The 17,607-nt window shown below is 40.2% G+C and overlaps 1 protein-coding gene across 1 annotated transcript in view; it reads right to left on the bottom strand.

Moving 5' to 3' along the window:
• LOC128906265 (uncharacterized) overlaps positions 1-17,607 on the bottom strand; it is a 40,776-nt gene that overhangs the window by 7,910 nt on the left and 15,259 nt on the right. The window contains exons 6-14 of the mRNA XM_054193296.1: positions 15,713-15,790; positions 13,272-13,408; positions 12,618-12,737; positions 12,073-12,103; positions 5,953-5,974; positions 5,286-5,310; positions 4,345-4,383; positions 2,039-2,140; positions 728-833 (exon numbers count right to left, since the gene is read on the bottom strand). Coding sequence (XP_054049271.1) covers positions 728-833; positions 2,039-2,140; positions 4,345-4,383; positions 5,286-5,310; positions 5,953-5,974; positions 12,073-12,103; positions 12,618-12,737; positions 13,272-13,408; positions 15,713-15,790 — 660 coding nt within the window. The remainder of the gene's footprint in view (positions 1-727; positions 834-2,038; positions 2,141-4,344; positions 4,384-5,285; positions 5,311-5,952; positions 5,975-12,072; positions 12,104-12,617; positions 12,738-13,271; positions 13,409-15,712; positions 15,791-17,607) is intronic.

The raw sequence follows: 17,607 nt of genomic DNA, 5'->3' as shown, positions 1-17,607 counted from the left end.
AGTAAAGCTTAGCATCTCTCAAGAAGTTAACACACTTGATTGGCACATGGTGGTAGCACATGTGCTCTTAATCCACCGTGGATATGAAATAAAATTGGTTAGCTTAATTTGTAAGTTTTCCTGTCAGTGCTTTTTTTCTTATTAAATGTATCAGTTCTGCAGTTTGCAGGGAAAAAAAATAGAAAAGGTTTACAAAATTAGAGCCTTAACATCCTTTAGAAATACAGCCAACCAAAAAGTTGCCAAAGCTCTACTTTTGCAGCTCATGCTTACGTCCTTTCTTATTGAGCTTCTTTTCACCCTAAGGTTTGTGGGAAGTCCAGGGAAACAACTACTTAGAAGGCCAGCAGTCTAAGGAAACAAGCTAAAAATCTCTTTCATTGTATCCCTTAGCAGTACCGGTACATTCACTTTCAATGTAAGAATGGCAAATACTCCTTTGAAGATACCTTGACACATCAACCTTCACACCGAAACCAGGCAGGTGTTACTGCTTGGATTTCTAATAACCTCTACTGCTGTAATTCTACCCAGTGAGATAGAAACATTCTTAGTCAAGGCTGAAGTCATTAAGGCTTCAGAAAACAATACCCTTAACTGACTCAGAGGGCAAAGACACACAGTACTCCAGCAAAGAAGCACTATGGCTGCCCATAAAAGCAAATTTTTGCAATCTGTGCAGTGTTAAGAATAGGCTTAAACTAGTAGAACAAAGCGTCTAAATTACCTTTGGATTTTCCATATGGCTTATAATGATTTGGGATGCTTTTCCTTCCCAGAAATTCACCTTGAGATACTGACATCAGTGGCCTCAGATTGCTAGTATAATTAACCTAGATAAAGCAAAAGGTCAGAATGTCTGGTTTTAAACTCAAATCTTGAGCATTCAAAAAAACCAAAACAGTAAGTTCCCCACGGAAAGTTAGCAAACTACAATTTTAGTTGACAGCAAACTCCAAATGAAGGATGTGGTGTTCTGTTATTCACAATTACCACATTAAACCACAATTTTCAAAAGAATTATTTGGCAGAGGTACACGAGGAGAACAGAATGATGTGTGTGGGGAAGACAACGTTACCTGTTCCAAATTTCTTTACTTTATTGACCCGTATCCCTCAACATCACCTGGCTAAAATGTAAAACTGCTACACATGCAAATCCTGTCTCTAGCTGGGGAATGCAGAATGCAAGGCTCAGCTACTGCCTGAGATTAAGCTATGAAAACAATTTTTAACTAGCTCAGAGGACTGTAATATATTCAAGTACCTGACATTTTGAAAGTGTAGCTCTCAAAAAGGTGGTGGTGGCACATTTGCACAAAGACAGTTACCATAGCTCAACTGACATGGAATGCGTTATTAATATCTAAAAAAATAGTCTGAAATATCTTTCAGAAAAACACATGCTGAATTTTGGAAACCAGTAGCTACCAGAGGTGATGAGTCATTTTTGTACAGATTCTGGTCCTTCTTCAGACCCCATTTTCTACAGGTATTCCGTTTTTATGCAAAAAAAGCTACGGAGGTTTGTAAGGGCCAACAGAGAGACAGGAACATCTTGTCTACCTTAGTCTGAACAGATTAAAGCTCTCAAGTGGGAGCAGAGCTACAAGTCATCAGTAAGAAAGACTTATCCACATGCCCAGAAAAGAAAGAAATGGCACATTTGGGTAGCACTTAAAGCCTGATTAATCTTAGAAGAAAAGCTATCACACAAGGGACCAACTGCAAAGGAAGGATGACAACCAGACACCATGAAGCAAAATGGTGCCCAAAACAGGGGGAGAACGCGTACAAAAGAAAACCAAAACAGATGGAAGATGATGGAAAACTAACAGAAATGTGCCATGAAATTAATGTATTTGGTACTTAGAAACTGTAAAAAAAAAGTAAAGTATATTTAACTGGGGGCGGGGGGGGGGTGGCGGGTTGACCTATGCTTGAACTGTTACAGTTTGGCAAGGTGTTAACACAATGAGTTCAACCACTCATTTCCTCCCAATGGTAAACCAACTCTGGTCAAGATTAAGTTCCTTACTGCTGCTTTCTTTTCACAAAAGGCCTTCAAAGCTTCTGTGAGTTCCTGTGTAATATGAACAACAAGTGTTGCTTCGGAGTCTGAGGTGATGTGGAAAGTCTCCTGTTGAAAAACAGAACTGGTCATTAGGATGCTAAAAGTGTCATATACACAAACAGATCAAAGTTATACTTTGATTTTGGTATAACCAAGTCTATACTATTCATTGATATATAAGACATATATAATACAAGTATACACACCTATGTATAAGAAAACAGAATTGTGAACATAATTATGGCCTGACAGAAGGTAAAACAAAACCCTGGATGTCCATGCCACTCCCATACTATCAATCATGAACATTTTGTTGCAGATGGAGAAGGGCGCAAGTCCTAAATTTATGTTGTCTGTGTAGAAAATTGAATAAAAAGTGAGCTTCAGCACCTTCATCAAATGCCTTTGATTCCCCCACTTTAGTAACAGAAGGATGAAAGTTTCCATTATAATCGTCCCATGTGTAATTTTGGGAATGAGAGATACCAAAAGATATTGATATAATTCTAAAAAACGCAGAACAATTATGGCTATCTGTCTTTTTAATGTCTAAAGAGACTGATTAGTAAGTCTATGAAGCTATAAGTGATTACAGTAAGTTAAAAGAATATAGGCAGCCTGGGTAGTTTAGTAATTATCCCCAGACTTGCTTTTTCTCTACCTCTTCCTACAGTCACAAGTAACCACAGCTTAAAAGAAAGAAAAAATAAGAAAAACTTAAAGAGAAAAACATCTCTTCAGTTGGCAATGAAGCACTTATCACAAAACCCTCTACTTGTGATTGCAGAGTATAAACACAATTCAGACAAGTGAAAGTCTGCAATTGCCTTAGGTACAGAATATGACTTTCACAGAGTAAACGAGAAATATAAATGGTCAGGTATTTTCACAACATAAAACCAGAAGACAAACTGAGGCTTTCTATGCCACTGATAACAGCAACTGAACTGATAAAACTTCCCCACTCCAACACCAGCAGCCGTGCTCTAGTATCAGCCAGTGTCACTTGGCTGTTTAGTTCTGCAGCAGCAGCACTGGCCACAGCACCACAGGCAACCAGACCAGACTGGCTCCTCTCATTCAGCATTATCAGCAATCCCATTAGATAAGGGCAGCCAACACCACACGAGCAACACCAGTGCTGCGAACACTGCTTGTCAGGGTAGCTCCTCAGCAAAGGGAAGAATGATCCAGAGAACAGGTAAAGAGCTCACATTTAATCCAGCAAGTTGTTCTGAGCTGACACGGAATGTCATCCAGAGGGACCTGGATGAGCCAGAGAGGTGGGCCTGAGCAAACCTTATGAACTTCAACAAGGCCAAGTGCAAGGTCCTACACTTGGGTTGGGACAATCCTCATTATCACTACAGGCTGGGGGATGACATGCTAGAAACCAGCCCTGCAGAAAAGGATTTGGGGGTACTGGTGGATGAAAGCTGGACATGAGCCAACAATGTGCGCTTGCAGCCCGGAGGGCCAATCGCATCCTGGGCTGCATCAAAAGAACCGTGGCCAGCAGATCCAGAGAGGTGATTCTGCCCCTCTATTCTGCTCTCGTGAGCCCCCACCTGGAGTACTGTGTCCAGCTCTGGAACCCTCAGCACAAGAGGGACATGGACCTGTTGGAGCGGGTCCAGAGGAGGGACACAAAGATGATCAGAGGGCTGGAGCACCTCTGCTATAAAGACAGGCTGAGAGAGTTGGGGTTGTTCAGCCTGGAGACGAGAAGGCTCCAGGGAGACCTTATAGCAGCCTTCCAGTACCTGAAGGGGGCCTGTAAGAAAGCTGGGGAGGGGCTGTTTGCAAGGGCATGTAGCGATAGGATGAGGGGCAATGGTTTTAAACTCGAGCAGGGTAGGTTTAGATGAGACATTAGGAAGAAGTTCTTTACAATGAGGGTGGTGAGACGCTGGCACAGGTTGCCCAGAGAGGTGGTAGATGCCCCATCCCTGGAGACATTCAAGGCCAGGCTTGATGAGGCTCTGAGCAACCTGATCTAGTTGAAGATGTCCCTGCTTACTGCAGGGGGGTTGGACTAGATGACCTTTAAAGATCCCTTCCAACCCAACACATTCTATGATTCTATGACATTACGCCACAGCTGCACTAGCTTTTCAAAGGGCAGAGTCCATTAAAATAGAAATTTTTAATTAGAAATTAATATTGTGGTCAAATGAGTTTGATCAGTAATCAGAGGCTCTTTCACAATATTCATTGCATCATACTGGTGAAACTGCACAACTCTTATCACAATCATTTTACATACATACCAAGAACTCCAGAGCTTTCTGTTTCCGAACAGGATCATTCTGTGGGATTGCAGAAAGGGGAAGAAAAATTGAAAGACTGAATACTGCAGTATTTTTTGTATCATCTTGTACAAAACACAACCTTTTAATCTTTTATCCAACCACACAAGTCAACACAAAGAAAAGACAGTAATTTTTAGGTCACAGTCATAAACATATAACATTAGGCCCTCAATAACAATTAGGTGGCAGCCACTACAAATGCGACTGCATTACTTCCAGTACCAGGAAGAACACATTTCACATCTAAGCTACATACCTACAAGAGCAATCTTTCCCAGGCCTTCCTCACTCAGGTCCAACCCCTTTTTTAAAAAAAAGTTAAGTGCCCACCTGCATCTAGCATAGTACCCGAGGCCTAAAAGAGCAAGACATCACCACAAAACACATCAGATTACAAAATAATCTCTGCCACTAAAATAAAAAGGAGACAGTTCTCAGTGTTTGTGTACAGTGCTATTCAGGACAGAGAGTAGGGAGAGCATTTTGAGTTTCACCTTTGAGTCAGAAAGAAGGACTGTAAGTCTTTAGCTATATCTTAAGATTTAAACCAACCAGACCTTCAGTATAGAATACATTTGATGTGAAGAGGGGCAAAACAGAGAAGCAAAGACTGCAGCACAGGGTGGGAGACCTGACCTGCAGACACTGGGTCTGAGACTCTCAGTGACTTTGAACAGGACTTATGAGAGCTAAGGTGGATGGGCATCCTGATGTACAATATTCATTTCCCTTCTGCTGTGATGAACACAAAACTCTGGTCAATAGGTCAGCTATTTTGCTTCTGGAATAATATTAATACAATGGCAAATGAAGCCAAATAAGAAAAGTTTTTCAGAAAAATGAAAAGCAAGGAAAATGCTACAACATAAGACACTTGCAGAATTACCACCTCTACGTACCTCATGCTTATAATCATCTTCCCACCTTAAAAGGAAAGAAATGAAAATATTAAGATGTATTCCAAAGATTAACAAGAAGTTAGGCTTACTCATAGCATCTAGAATAAAAATATTTCCATTTCCAAATTTATATTGCTTACCTATATAGGATATCTTTTTCTATGGCATACCTACAATATTATATCTCTTAAAGGTCCTTATTCTGAGTGACTCCCAAAGAGATCAGTAGTACTGATGAACTTCTTTACAGATCAACTAAAGGAGATGACTAAAGTAATGGTGGGTTTTTTCTTCCTGTATGACCAGCGGTGCCTTTTATACAACTTACTTGGGCAATGGCATCCCCAAGAAAGTGGTCACACCTTGAAATTTGAATTGCAATTTTTTTGTGCATGAGTACATCAGATTGCTATTGAAATGCATAACCAGCACAGTATTTCAAAAGCCATAGCTACTTCTAAACTGAATAGCGAATTTTATTTCAGATTATTTCCTCACAGAGAGAAAGGAACAATTTACACAAGAGGAAGTAGTACAGTAGAAAGACAATATAAAATATTTGCCCGTACGTGACAATGTTTGTTACAGAAAATAAGATCTTTGTAATATGTAAAGAGATCTCAAAGAAAATAATCTCTTGATTCCCCTGTGGGGGTTATATTCTCACCTTGCTTTCTTCTTTGATGGGGCTAGAAAATTAAAAAGAATTATTAGCAACATCAGAGGGTTTCCATTGTATTATTGCAATAGAAGCATCACACAAACAGAACAGTTACTGGCCCTAAAGTGGCTGCAGTTTTTTTAAAGGGCAGGATTCAGCACCCTAAACCTATGCATATACAGTCATTTTAGAAACCACCAGGCATCCTTGATGAAAGGTCTATGGGAGACCTATGCCCTAACAGCTTTGCAGGGTACCCTACGGCATCTATGTTCAGGCAGCTGAATCCCACCACAAGAAGTCAGTATGGACTGAACTGAGGTGGGCATGCCTGCTTGATACAAGAAGTGAAAAGTGATTTGGATTTTTTTCTGTGAACGTACCAGTGTACCTCAAAGGTGCACATATTCTAGTGCAACTGGTCTCTCAACGAGAAGTTAGGGAGACCTGAATGTCTAATCATCTCTCTTGCCAGTACAGTGTATAAGCACGTGGAAGGAGGGAAAGCTCAGTAAAATCAGGTAGTCTGTTTAAGACAGTAGCTATGCTTCAGAGAATCAGCTAATGCATGATACATAACTCATCACTTCTTAAGTATTTACCAGAACAGGTGTTCCAGGATAAGCAACACAACAAGTAGTAAGTAATTCCCAGGACAAATGACAACTTTACCCCTAGAATATGAGGCTGAAAGACTCATGTTACCGATTTAACCACCTGGTGTTGAACACATGATTAGTGTTGCAACACTGATGAGTTGCAACAAAAAGTTGCACCATAGGTCCCAAAGTTTTCTGGCTGTCGGGTGAGAAAAGGACTGCTACCACTTCACAGAAGATATCCAACGAAGTAAGAATCATGGAAACGTAGGATGGGAGGGACCTCTGCAGGTAGAATCACAGAATCATAAAAAAGTTTAGGTTGGAAGGGACCTCTGGAGGTCATCTAGTCCAGCCTGAGAGGTAAGAGAAACGTACCCACAGAGGTACAACAGAAACCAAACAATTAACTGTAAGATGAGGACACTGACAATTAGAATATTTTTTCTTGAATCATTCAATTTGTGCTGTCTTTCCAGTAAGCCTCCAAAATCCTCCCTGTTTGAAAAGAAGATCAGTGGAGACAAGGAGTGCTACTCAGTGGTTGGAATTTGAGTGGTACTCAAGCTAATGACTGAGGTTCTGCTCACTTTGACAGAGATTAGCCTCAAGACTAGATCAGGCTGCTTAGGCCCAAGTCCAGTTGAGTTTTAAAAGTCTTCAAGAATGGCAATTTCCCACCTCTTTGGGCAGGCAATTTCAGTGCTTTGACCACTCACTGTCCAGAACTTTCTGAACATTCAATCAGCATTTCATTTACTGCAGCCTGTGAATGTTGCCACTTGTTCTTTCCCTGCGCACCTTCTTGAAGTCCAGCTCCTTCTCTGTAGTAAGTTTTAGGTAGCAGAAGATGGTAATTAGAACCTTTCCTTAGCTGTTGCCTTCTCTAAGGTTATCAAACCCAGCTCACTAAAGCTGTCCTCCACATCATATGCTCGAGTCTCCTCATGATTTTTTGTACCTGGTGAGTCCTCCGCTGACTCACTTCAGTTCACCAAAACTTCTCATGTACACAGGACACAGTATTCCAGAAGCAGCTTAATGAGTCCTTAATAGAATGGAATAAGCACTTCCCTCAACCTGCTGGCTATGCTTTTGATAATGCAGCTAGTATGTTGTTAGCCTTCACTACATCAAGAGTGCATTGCTTGATTCACACTCATACTGTTGTATATCAAAACCTGCAGGTTCATAAGATTTGTGCCCTAGCCCAATAGTATCCAGTCTGTATCCATCAGGGTGTTGTTCCATCCCAGGTGTAAGACTTCACGTGTACTTCAGCTGAACTTCAGGAGGTTTCTGACAGCCCATTTCACCAGCTTGTTGCGATCCCTCTGAATGGCAGTCTTGCTCTACCACATACCAGGCATTCCCCCAATTTGACAGTTATCTGCAAATGTGACAATGGTGTATTCTATCCCATTATTCACAAACATGTTAAACAGTGCTGGCCCCAGGAGAAACCACTGAGGAATGCCACTGGTAACTGCCCAGCACACTTAAAATCACTGACAACTACTCTTTGAGTCTAACAGTTCAGCCACCTTTTATCCACCCTGTAAGACTTATCTTCTCAGTTTGGCTGCAAATATAACATGGGAGACTGCGCTGAAAGCTTTGCGAAAGTTAAAATGACATCCACCCTTCTTCCCCCGTCCACTGAGCCAGCCCATGTCATTGCAAAACACAATCACACTGGTCAAACGCAGTTTATCTTCGGTAAATCCACACTGGCCGTTCCCAGTGACCTTCTTGACCTTCACACACCAGTAAATGATGTCCATGAGGACGTGCCCTGTAATTTTTTATAAAGTGTGCGACAGCCTGTAGCCACTTTTTACTTTTGAAGATAAGTACATTTGGTTTTTTTCAGCTCCCCAATGAACTCCTCTGATCACCATGACCTTTCAAAGACTTTAGTGAGCAGACAGCTTCCTCAACACCAGAAGCATCCCTTTTTGTCCTGTGGCCTTGTATATGCTCAATTTGCTCTTCCCTAAACTGATTCTTCTCTACAGTGTGTAATGCCATTCTCCCCTAAGCTTTACAACTACGCACAAAGATCTGAGAGCACACCTTCTCAGTAAGGACCAAGGCAAAGAACATTACAAATATCTCAGCCTCTTCCATGTCCTTCATCGCAGCGGGACCACATCTTCTTTTGCTGCTGTCATACCTGCAGAAGCCTTCCTGTTGCCCTTCATATTCCTTTCACCTCCAGGCAAACTTTGCCTTCTTAATTTTACCAGAACTACATCTGTAAATCTTACACATTTCTTCTTGGAAGCTTGCCTCCTTTTAGCATTTAAGATTAGCTTGGGAGTTCTCTGTTCGAACACACTAGCCACCTGCTATGCCTGCCCATATTCTTGAACAGCAGAATGGATCATTTCTGTTCTTTGAGGAGGTTCTCCCGGAAGACTGATTAGCTCTTTTGGGCTTATTTTCCTTTCAAAGCAGCCTCTCAAGGGATCCTGACTATTAGTTTTCTGAAGAAGTTGAAGACTGTTCTCCTGAAGCTCAAGGTCATTAGTGTGACATGTAACTTCCTCATTCCCCAGAGGGTTTTAGCCTGTATCATCTCATGATCACTCCAACTAAGGCTGCCATTGACCATCACATTCTTGACTCTTCACAAAACACTTCCGCTTGCTGACTCATCCAGCACCTGCATGAAAAACTGGCCTTGACTCACTTTTGGGTTGTTTGCAACTTGCCATGCGGCTTTTCCAGCAAAAGTCAGGCCCCCCAAGAAAACCCAGACCTGCACTTGGGAGATTTCTTCCCATTATATAAAGACAGCCTTGCTACAGACTGCCTGTTCAAGAAGGGCAGACATCTACCATGATATTGTTCTTGTTGGCCTTCCCCCTAGTCCTGACCTGTAAGATCTCAACAACCACCTATACAGAACCTATATGGCTCTACACAGAAAAGGTGCTCTATACAGCCACGGCTTTATAGAGAAAAGGTGCATCCAGCACAACTTCTACTGCCATCTTCTATGCTGTCTTTCATAAGGAGCCCATATCTACCCATTACAGCACTCCAGTCGTACAAGCTACTGCATTACATCTCTGCAATTCTGAGATGTCATAGCTCTCTGACCACACAGTAACTTCCAGTTCCACCATCTAGTCCAACCTTCCACTTGAAGCAGGACTATTGCCAACATAAGATTCTAGTTTTGAATAGCCAGGTCTTGGAAACCTCCAAGGATGAAGGGTTTAGTACCGACGGATAACCTGTTCCAGTGCTGTACTACCCTCTAGGAAAGAAGTTTTTCCTGAGTTCAGCCTCTCAAGCTGCCATCTGTGGCTGCCATCTCTTGCTGCATTGCCTGCAATTACCAACAACTTGGTCTTTCTCATCCTTGTAGCAGTCTACAGATGCTTGCAGGGCAGTTATAAGATCACCCCTTACCCTCCTCTTTCCCATTCTAAAGAAGCCCAGCTCCCTCTAACCCTCATCATAGGTACATGCTCTTGACTCCTGAGAATCTTCATAATCCTCTGCTGGAACCTCTCCAATTTCTCCATCTTCCCCTTGAGCTAGAAGGAACAAAACAAGACACAGTATTCCAAGTTTGGTCTTATAAGCATTGAATAGCAGGGGTAAGACTGTTCTTCAATCTGCTGTCTGTGCTCCTCACAAAGTATCACAATATAAGACTTGTCTTATGTGAAATGAGAGTGTTCTCTTGGCTCATATTCAGCTTGGCATCCAGCATAACCAACAAGTCCTTTTTAGCAAGACTGATCAGTCTGTCACTTCCCATCCTGTGCTGACACATGGAGTTATCACTTCCCCACTGAAGATACAGACAAGCTTCTCCAGGTATCTGCTATAACGTCAAGGAAGCAATAATTCAAGTTGAAAAGCTCGTCCAAAATAGAAAAGTAAATCTCTGGATTTATTTAGTTTGCTGCTGTACTCTGTAGCAGCATTAAGAGTAGTTTTCAGAAAGGAAAAAAAAATTACGCAGGCAGAATTCAGAGACTAAATTAGATTGGAACTTCATATGTTATACAGAGTGTCATAAGGCCTTCAAGCTCAACTCCCTACTGGTTACAGAAATTACCTTAATAAGATAATATTTTTAATCTAAAGCCCAAACCAAAATCCAGATAACCTCTCTTCCTTAGAGAATAAAGAAATACCATAATTTTTCCTTTAAGAAAAGCAACAAATCAATCACTTCAAGGCCTCTCATACATACATATATATGTGTGCATATATATGAAGGAATACATAACCTTATCTTAGTTTTGCATATGATCTCTGCAGCAGCCAAAATTGGGTCTTAATGTCCGTTTTGCCACCAGGCTGTGCCACCAAATGGCCTTTCTTATAACCCACTCTCACTCTCAGAAGGGAGCTTTGAAGCTGGAAGTCATTCTCTTCCAATAAGATCTAGTCTAAAGACACACAGCTGCTAAACCAGTAAGCATGATTTTCTTCTAAATAATTACAGTATTTTTGTTTTAGAATTCACTTGATATTGCCCTTACCACCTAATCAGAGCAAACCTTAATACTGAATGACACAACACTTTTGCAGCTAACTTGACTCCTGTCCACTCCCCTAGTTCTTCATATCCTCTAGGACTCGGTGGGATCACTACTTTGATGTTCGGGTTTTATATCTGAGCATGTCTTCTGGTTCTACAGAAGCCAGTAAGTGTTGATGTCAATTTACTCTGGACAGAGAATTACTCAGCTAGATTACTGGGTCACATTCCCTCTTCTTCACAAGAGAGACAAACAGAGCTCAAAAAGAGTCTCCATGACCTTGTTTTGCAGACCAGTATTAAAAGGTACAATCCACAGAAGCCATCAATGATCAATCCAAAAAAAACCACTGCTGTGGTAGGCACCTACAGCAGGATTCACACTGACAAACTCTTGCTGATCTACGCAACCTTAACCCATTTCAATCAAATCTACCTTCCCACTGATACTAGTACTAGGGTCAAAAGGTAGCAACTAGGTATTTCTTCAGGTTGGCATCAGTAAGTTATCAATAGCACATCTACAGTAACAAAGAACATAATTCAAACATACTGTATGAGGGAACATCCTGTTTTTACGTTTGAGGGTTTTGTTTCCATTGCTTGTTCCAATGGACTTGCTAAAGAACTATAACTTCCACTTTTAGCAGTGATTCAGCATGTATCCCTTTTGATCACTGAAATGAGGTGGAGAGGGCTTTATCAGCTTATTCAGAGAAACCCATGAAACCATTTTTCCATACTTTTTCACTTACCTTGATTAGCAAATTACTGTAGTTATCTTAAATACCTCCAGAACAAAGCAGTTAAAAATGTCTAAGAAACGCTGCAAGTCTGGCAATTCCCTTCTTCCCTCATTTCAAATTCAGAAAAACTGCAAAATCTCTGAAAATATTTTGTGCTATTACAAGTTGGAAGTTTTAAATCAGTCAAACCCTTTGAATTCAACTACTAATTCAAATTAGTCAAATATCAATTACATCAAATCTATTATATTCAAGTAATTCATAGACTTACGTGAGGTACTTGGTCTTACATAACCTTCAATCTAGGAATAGAAATAGCTTCATATTAGATTTTCTGATTAAAATTTCACATCAACAGTCTCTACTGCAACTGCCTTTAGAAACAGAACGAGCACTTTTAATTATCCCAGTATAGTGTAGCCCATATTCTTGGAGATATAATCTTGTAAATATCAATGAAATTTAAGAGAAAATTTGCTTACATTTGAGAAAATTTAAGTTGCAAAAATTAAAAATCATTGATGTAAAGCAATAAAATTTCTGAACTACTGAATTCAGACTGGACATTTTCTATCTAAAAAACCTAACTTCTTAAAAATAAACAATTTTGGTTTTTCAGAGGAATTGGAAGACTACTGTTCTTTTCCCTTTTTTGAGGGCAACTTTAAGTCTTAGTTCAATTTAATTCTGCAGTTCCTAGAAAGACACAGAAATTTAAAAAGCTTTGTCAGCAGTACTTTTAAAATTTACTAGGTCAAACATAAATGCACTGATAAAAGACATATTACTGGATGCTTTATATTTACTTCCAATTACCTTATACATTTTTAATCCTTCAGTCTTCTCTAGCTCTCCTGCTATCCGTCTGAGAAACGAGACTTTGCATTCTTTTACATCTGTTGTCTTTCTCTTCATTTTATCCGGAAATTCTTTAGACTGTTGACAAAAACGGTTTGAAATGGTCAGTATCAAAATTCATCACAATATTAAAAAATTGGCACATTTGACCTTTTGGGCAAGCTTTCAAAAGACTGGTAAGCATTATTTTGAACATTATGAACTAGTTTCTTCTCTGTAACACAACTAATTAAATTTTAATGTTAAAGTTGTTTACATAGTCTTCAAAACACGCAAAGCTTGCTACCAAAAGGTAACATGCTCTGTACCATATCCAACAACGCGACGGGCACGCTGAGGAATAAGACAGAACCACAACATTCTACGAACCTGATCCTGGGGGCAATCAAAACACTCAGGAACAGACTTTGACCAGACACAGACACGCACCCCTGGATCGCACTTCCTCAATAGCTCTCATGTTGATCTGACCCATGAAGAGTCAACCATACAAGTACTAGTGATGTATCATATGGGAGTTTAAACTTCAAACTTGATGTAAGTATTTATAGAAAAAAATAAAAGGGGAGTATCATAAAGAAATTGTGATCAAAATGCATCAAAACTACTCACGATGTATGCTCTTCTGTGTTTATATCCACTAAGATGTTCTATCATAGGTGCCATCTCTGTGTTAAACCCACACAGCTTGCACTCATAATGCGGCTCTTTTCTTCCTTCAAATCTGATTTCAACCACATGTTCTAAACCTGTACAGGCAAGTTACAAATATCTATATTTTAGTATAGACTACTAAACAAATGTATTCTCTTTAATGTTGCTCATTAAAAGCCAAAATTAATACAGAAAAGTATTCCATTTTCAGAATTTCAACATGTCTTTGGGATCACAAGGATAGGACTTATTACCTGCATCAGCTAAATTTCTCTCATTAGGATGCTTTATTCTGAAAGGAAAAACACTGTCTATGGGAGATTTGCAAGCCCACAAAAACAAAATATTCCATGATAGTTTTAATAAACTAAGAAAGAGCCCTCCATTCAATACAGTCATGTAAAGAGAATTCATGGAGAAGGGCGTACAAAAAAGAGAATGAGAACAGGAAATTCCACACAAATGTCTCTATTAAAAAACAGGATTTAAACTACTCAGTCAAACATAATTTGGACAGTGTCAGAGTAGCACAAAGCAGCTGTAGGAAAGACAATAATCACTTCAAAAAATTGAGCCCACAATTTAAAAATCTTCCATAAACTTAAGAATTACAGGAATGAAAATGGGATTTTTCATCATTTTTTCTAGAAATGACTGAAAGACTATGCCTTGGAAGTATTCCTGTAAGTTTGAGGTTTATACCTAGCATGAAAAGTTTTACTCTGAACAGCTTAAATGCAACAATTTTATAATCAGCTTAAAACAAATAGGAAAAATCTGCAGCTGTTCCCTATTATGATAAATTCCAATACTGTGTATTTGTGATGGGTTGACCCCAGTCAGCAGCCAAGCACCAAGCAGCTGCTTGCTCACTCACATGCACACCCCTCAGCAGGATCAGGAGAAAACAGGAAGAGCAAAACCAAGAAAATTCATGGGTTGAGATAAAGACAGTTTACTAGGTGAAGAAAAGAGAGGGGGGGGAAAAAAAAAACAAAAACCCACACATATGAAAACCAGTCACTCACCTCCCCACAAGCAGACCAATACCCAGTCTCTGAACAGTCACCTTGGAAGCTAAACCCCACTCCCGTCGGCTTTTCTTCCTCCCTTTTCTTTCTTTACCTGATTGTGATTGCTGAGCATGACATTATGTGGTACAGAATATCCTTTTGGTCAGTTTGGGTCAACTGTCCTGGCTGTGTCCCCTCCCAGTCTCTCGCCCAACCCCCCCCAGCCTACATAAGGGACGAGGGGTGGGCACCCAGAGTGGAAAAAAACAGAGTCTTGACGCTGTGTGCTACTCAGCAACTGCCAAAACACTGGCGTATTATCTATACTGTTTTAGTCACAAATTCAAAACACATAGACTGCTATGGAGAAATTCAGCTCCATCTCAGACCCACTACAGTGTTATACTGCTAAATCTTAACTCTGAAAATAAACTATCATCAAAGTCCTGCACCTGGGAAGGAACAAGCCCAGGTACCAGTACATGCTGAGGTCTGACCAGCTGGAAAGCAGCTTCTCAGAAAAAGCACTGGGTGGACACCAAGTTGAAGACAAGCCACCAATGGGCCCTTCTGGCCAAGAAGGCTAATGTCATCCTGGGCTGCACGAGGAGGAGTGTTGCCAGCAGGCTGAAGATGGTCCACCCTCTCCACTCAGCACCAGTAGGGCCACACCTTCCCAGTACAAGAGACATGGACATACAAAGGGCCATGAATGCACTAGAGCATCCCTCCTATGAGGAAAGGCTGTGAGAGCTGGGACTATTTAGTCTGGAGAAGAGAAGACTCAGAGGGGATCTCTTCAGCATGTATAAATACCTGAAGGGAGAGCGCAAAGCAGAGGGAGCCAAGCTCTTTGCAGTTGTGCCCAGTGACAGGACAAGATGCAATGGGCACAAACTGAAACACAGGAGATGGTGTCTAAACATGAGGAAACACCTTTGACTGCCAGGGTGACTGAGCACTGGCACACGTTTCCTGAGAGTTGGTGGAGCTTCCCATCTCGGAGATATTAAAAAGCCATCTGGACATGGTCATGGGCAACCTGCTCTGGGTGACCCTGCTTCAGTAGGGGGTTAAGACCAAACGACCTCCAATCGTCCCTTCCAATCTCGAGCATTCTGTGATCTGTGACAAGCTTCTTTACTAAGATGGCTCCTTCAGGAATGAGTTGTCTAATAATTAAGGTTTATAAAAGAGGTGGCCTTTATAGTACTCAGTGTAATATGCTAAATTTTAAAAGGTATGAGAGATAAGATACATCCCATAAATTATTCAATACATTTACAGAAAATTAAACAATATCTAAAATTCCACCTTTTATTTCAAAACAAGAGCCTTTTGCTTATAAATTCAAAGACATACCATATAGAAAACAAAAAAACATACCAACTAGAGGTTCTTCTCTTTTAGGATCATTCATAAAATCCTTCAGACAGGTTATGTCCTTTGTGAGTCCTCTCTTCACTAAAGTAAAAAATATACACATAGAGAGATATTATACATTAGACAGCTTGCACACAATTTCTAAGACTTTAAAGGAGTTTCTAATGGAGATTTTAGGGGGACAAAATTAATTTTCACTCTAAAATGTGTAAGAAAAATGGGCAAGATCTCAATCACTCACAAAAAGATTCCAATACTCTGTCTTCCATAACAATTTTACACACAAGGAATTCATGTCTTCAAGAAGAGAACCAAATAAGCAAACCGGACCTTCTAACACAATCCAATTTACTGAGGAAAGATATCAAGTACACATTCGTAGCATGCCCCAGACCATGTCAGTTCTCATTAAAAAAGAGGGAAAAAAAGAAAAAAAAAAAAGGGGGGGGGGGGGGGGGGGAAATAAGGAAAAGGAAACAAAAAAAAGGGGGAAAAACAGAGGGGAAAAAAAGGAGAAAAAAAAAGGGAAAGAAGAAAAGCCAAGCCAACAACCTCCTCCTTCCTCTAAAACCCTAATACTCATCTAGCATACTAAAACTTCTTCTTTGGAGACTGAAGTTCAAGAATCATATTGCCTTAAGTCTAATAAAGAACACACAGTCTTCACAAACATACCCTGGCAGACCAGAAGCAGCACAACACCGTTAGTATGTTCCTGGGCCTGAACTAAAAACATTTCAATCAGGGCTGTATCTCACTCCCCACTGGGTTTTAACAGATTGGTTTTTGCACTCCCTAAAACATTTTAAAGTATTCCTGGTCAACTCGGATCACCAGCAGAGTTCAGCTAAATGTATCTGCAAAACAATCTAAAAGAGGCAGTCAGTGTATTCAACTGTTGGCCACTATAAAAGAGCACACTGAAGTGTTAAAATACATACTTCTAATCTGAGAAAAAAATATGCAGAAATAGAACTCATCTTCCTAATTACATACAGCTGTATTTTAACTGACTGATGAACTGCATGAGTCATAAACACTGCTGGTTTCTTCAAATTGGAGCAAACAAGTAGAAATACCACAAGCCCTGAATAGTATGTACTGTATTCTTTCCCCCTAGGATGCCAGATTATGGCTTAAAAACCAAATAGAACTTCTGAAGGATAGGGAATTCCATGCTTGTTCTTAAATACTCATTCCATTAGGAATATGCTTGTGCTGCCACCAAACCAAACTCCAGGGCTGCACACACACAAAAAATAAATTCACAAAGTTCCAGCATTAATTTATATGGAAAACCTCTTATAATTTAATTGTGGTAGCAAATAGCTGATGGGACACCTCCTGCCATGCGAACAGTGTGGCCCATTCCCACCAAAAATTAAGTCTTGTAAAAAACCTTTGTCTGTTGTTTTTTGTCTGAGATGCCATGCAGCAGTAGTAGCATAGCATGACAGAGGTGACATGTAACAAGTTGTTGCCATGTAACAAGTCTCCATAGACACATTTTTACCAAAACTTAAATGTGTTACGCAGTTCTCGTGCACTTGGTAGCTCTCAACATGCACTTGCTGTTCCCAAGCTGACATTGATAGGCATGTGGTCTTTTCCGCTTAATATGGAAAGATCCACACAGAAAAAAGTTAAAGGTCTCTACAAGGTAATGACCATTTTCTTCTCGCTTCCTAACATACAACTAAATATTCTTGTCTTAGTACCATCTTGATAATAAAGAACCCGTAGTGTTCTTGGCTTATGTGCTTTGGCTTTGTCAAACTTTCACTATGTTGCATGCGTACACACATGCATGCTGCAAAATTTTCTGTTGAAAACTTCATCAGCTAAAAAAACAGCAGCTAGAGTAATTGGTATCAGATAATCAGGAAGATAGAAACTAT

This window comes from Rissa tridactyla, chromosome 2 (genome assembly GCF_028500815.1).
Source record: "Rissa tridactyla isolate bRisTri1 chromosome 2, bRisTri1.patW.cur.20221130, whole genome shotgun sequence".
Lineage (NCBI taxonomy): Eukaryota > Metazoa > Chordata > Aves > Charadriiformes > Laridae > Rissa > Rissa tridactyla.
The sequence above is the reverse complement of the archived record's forward strand: the minus strand, read 5'-3'. Positions and strand labels throughout refer to the sequence as shown.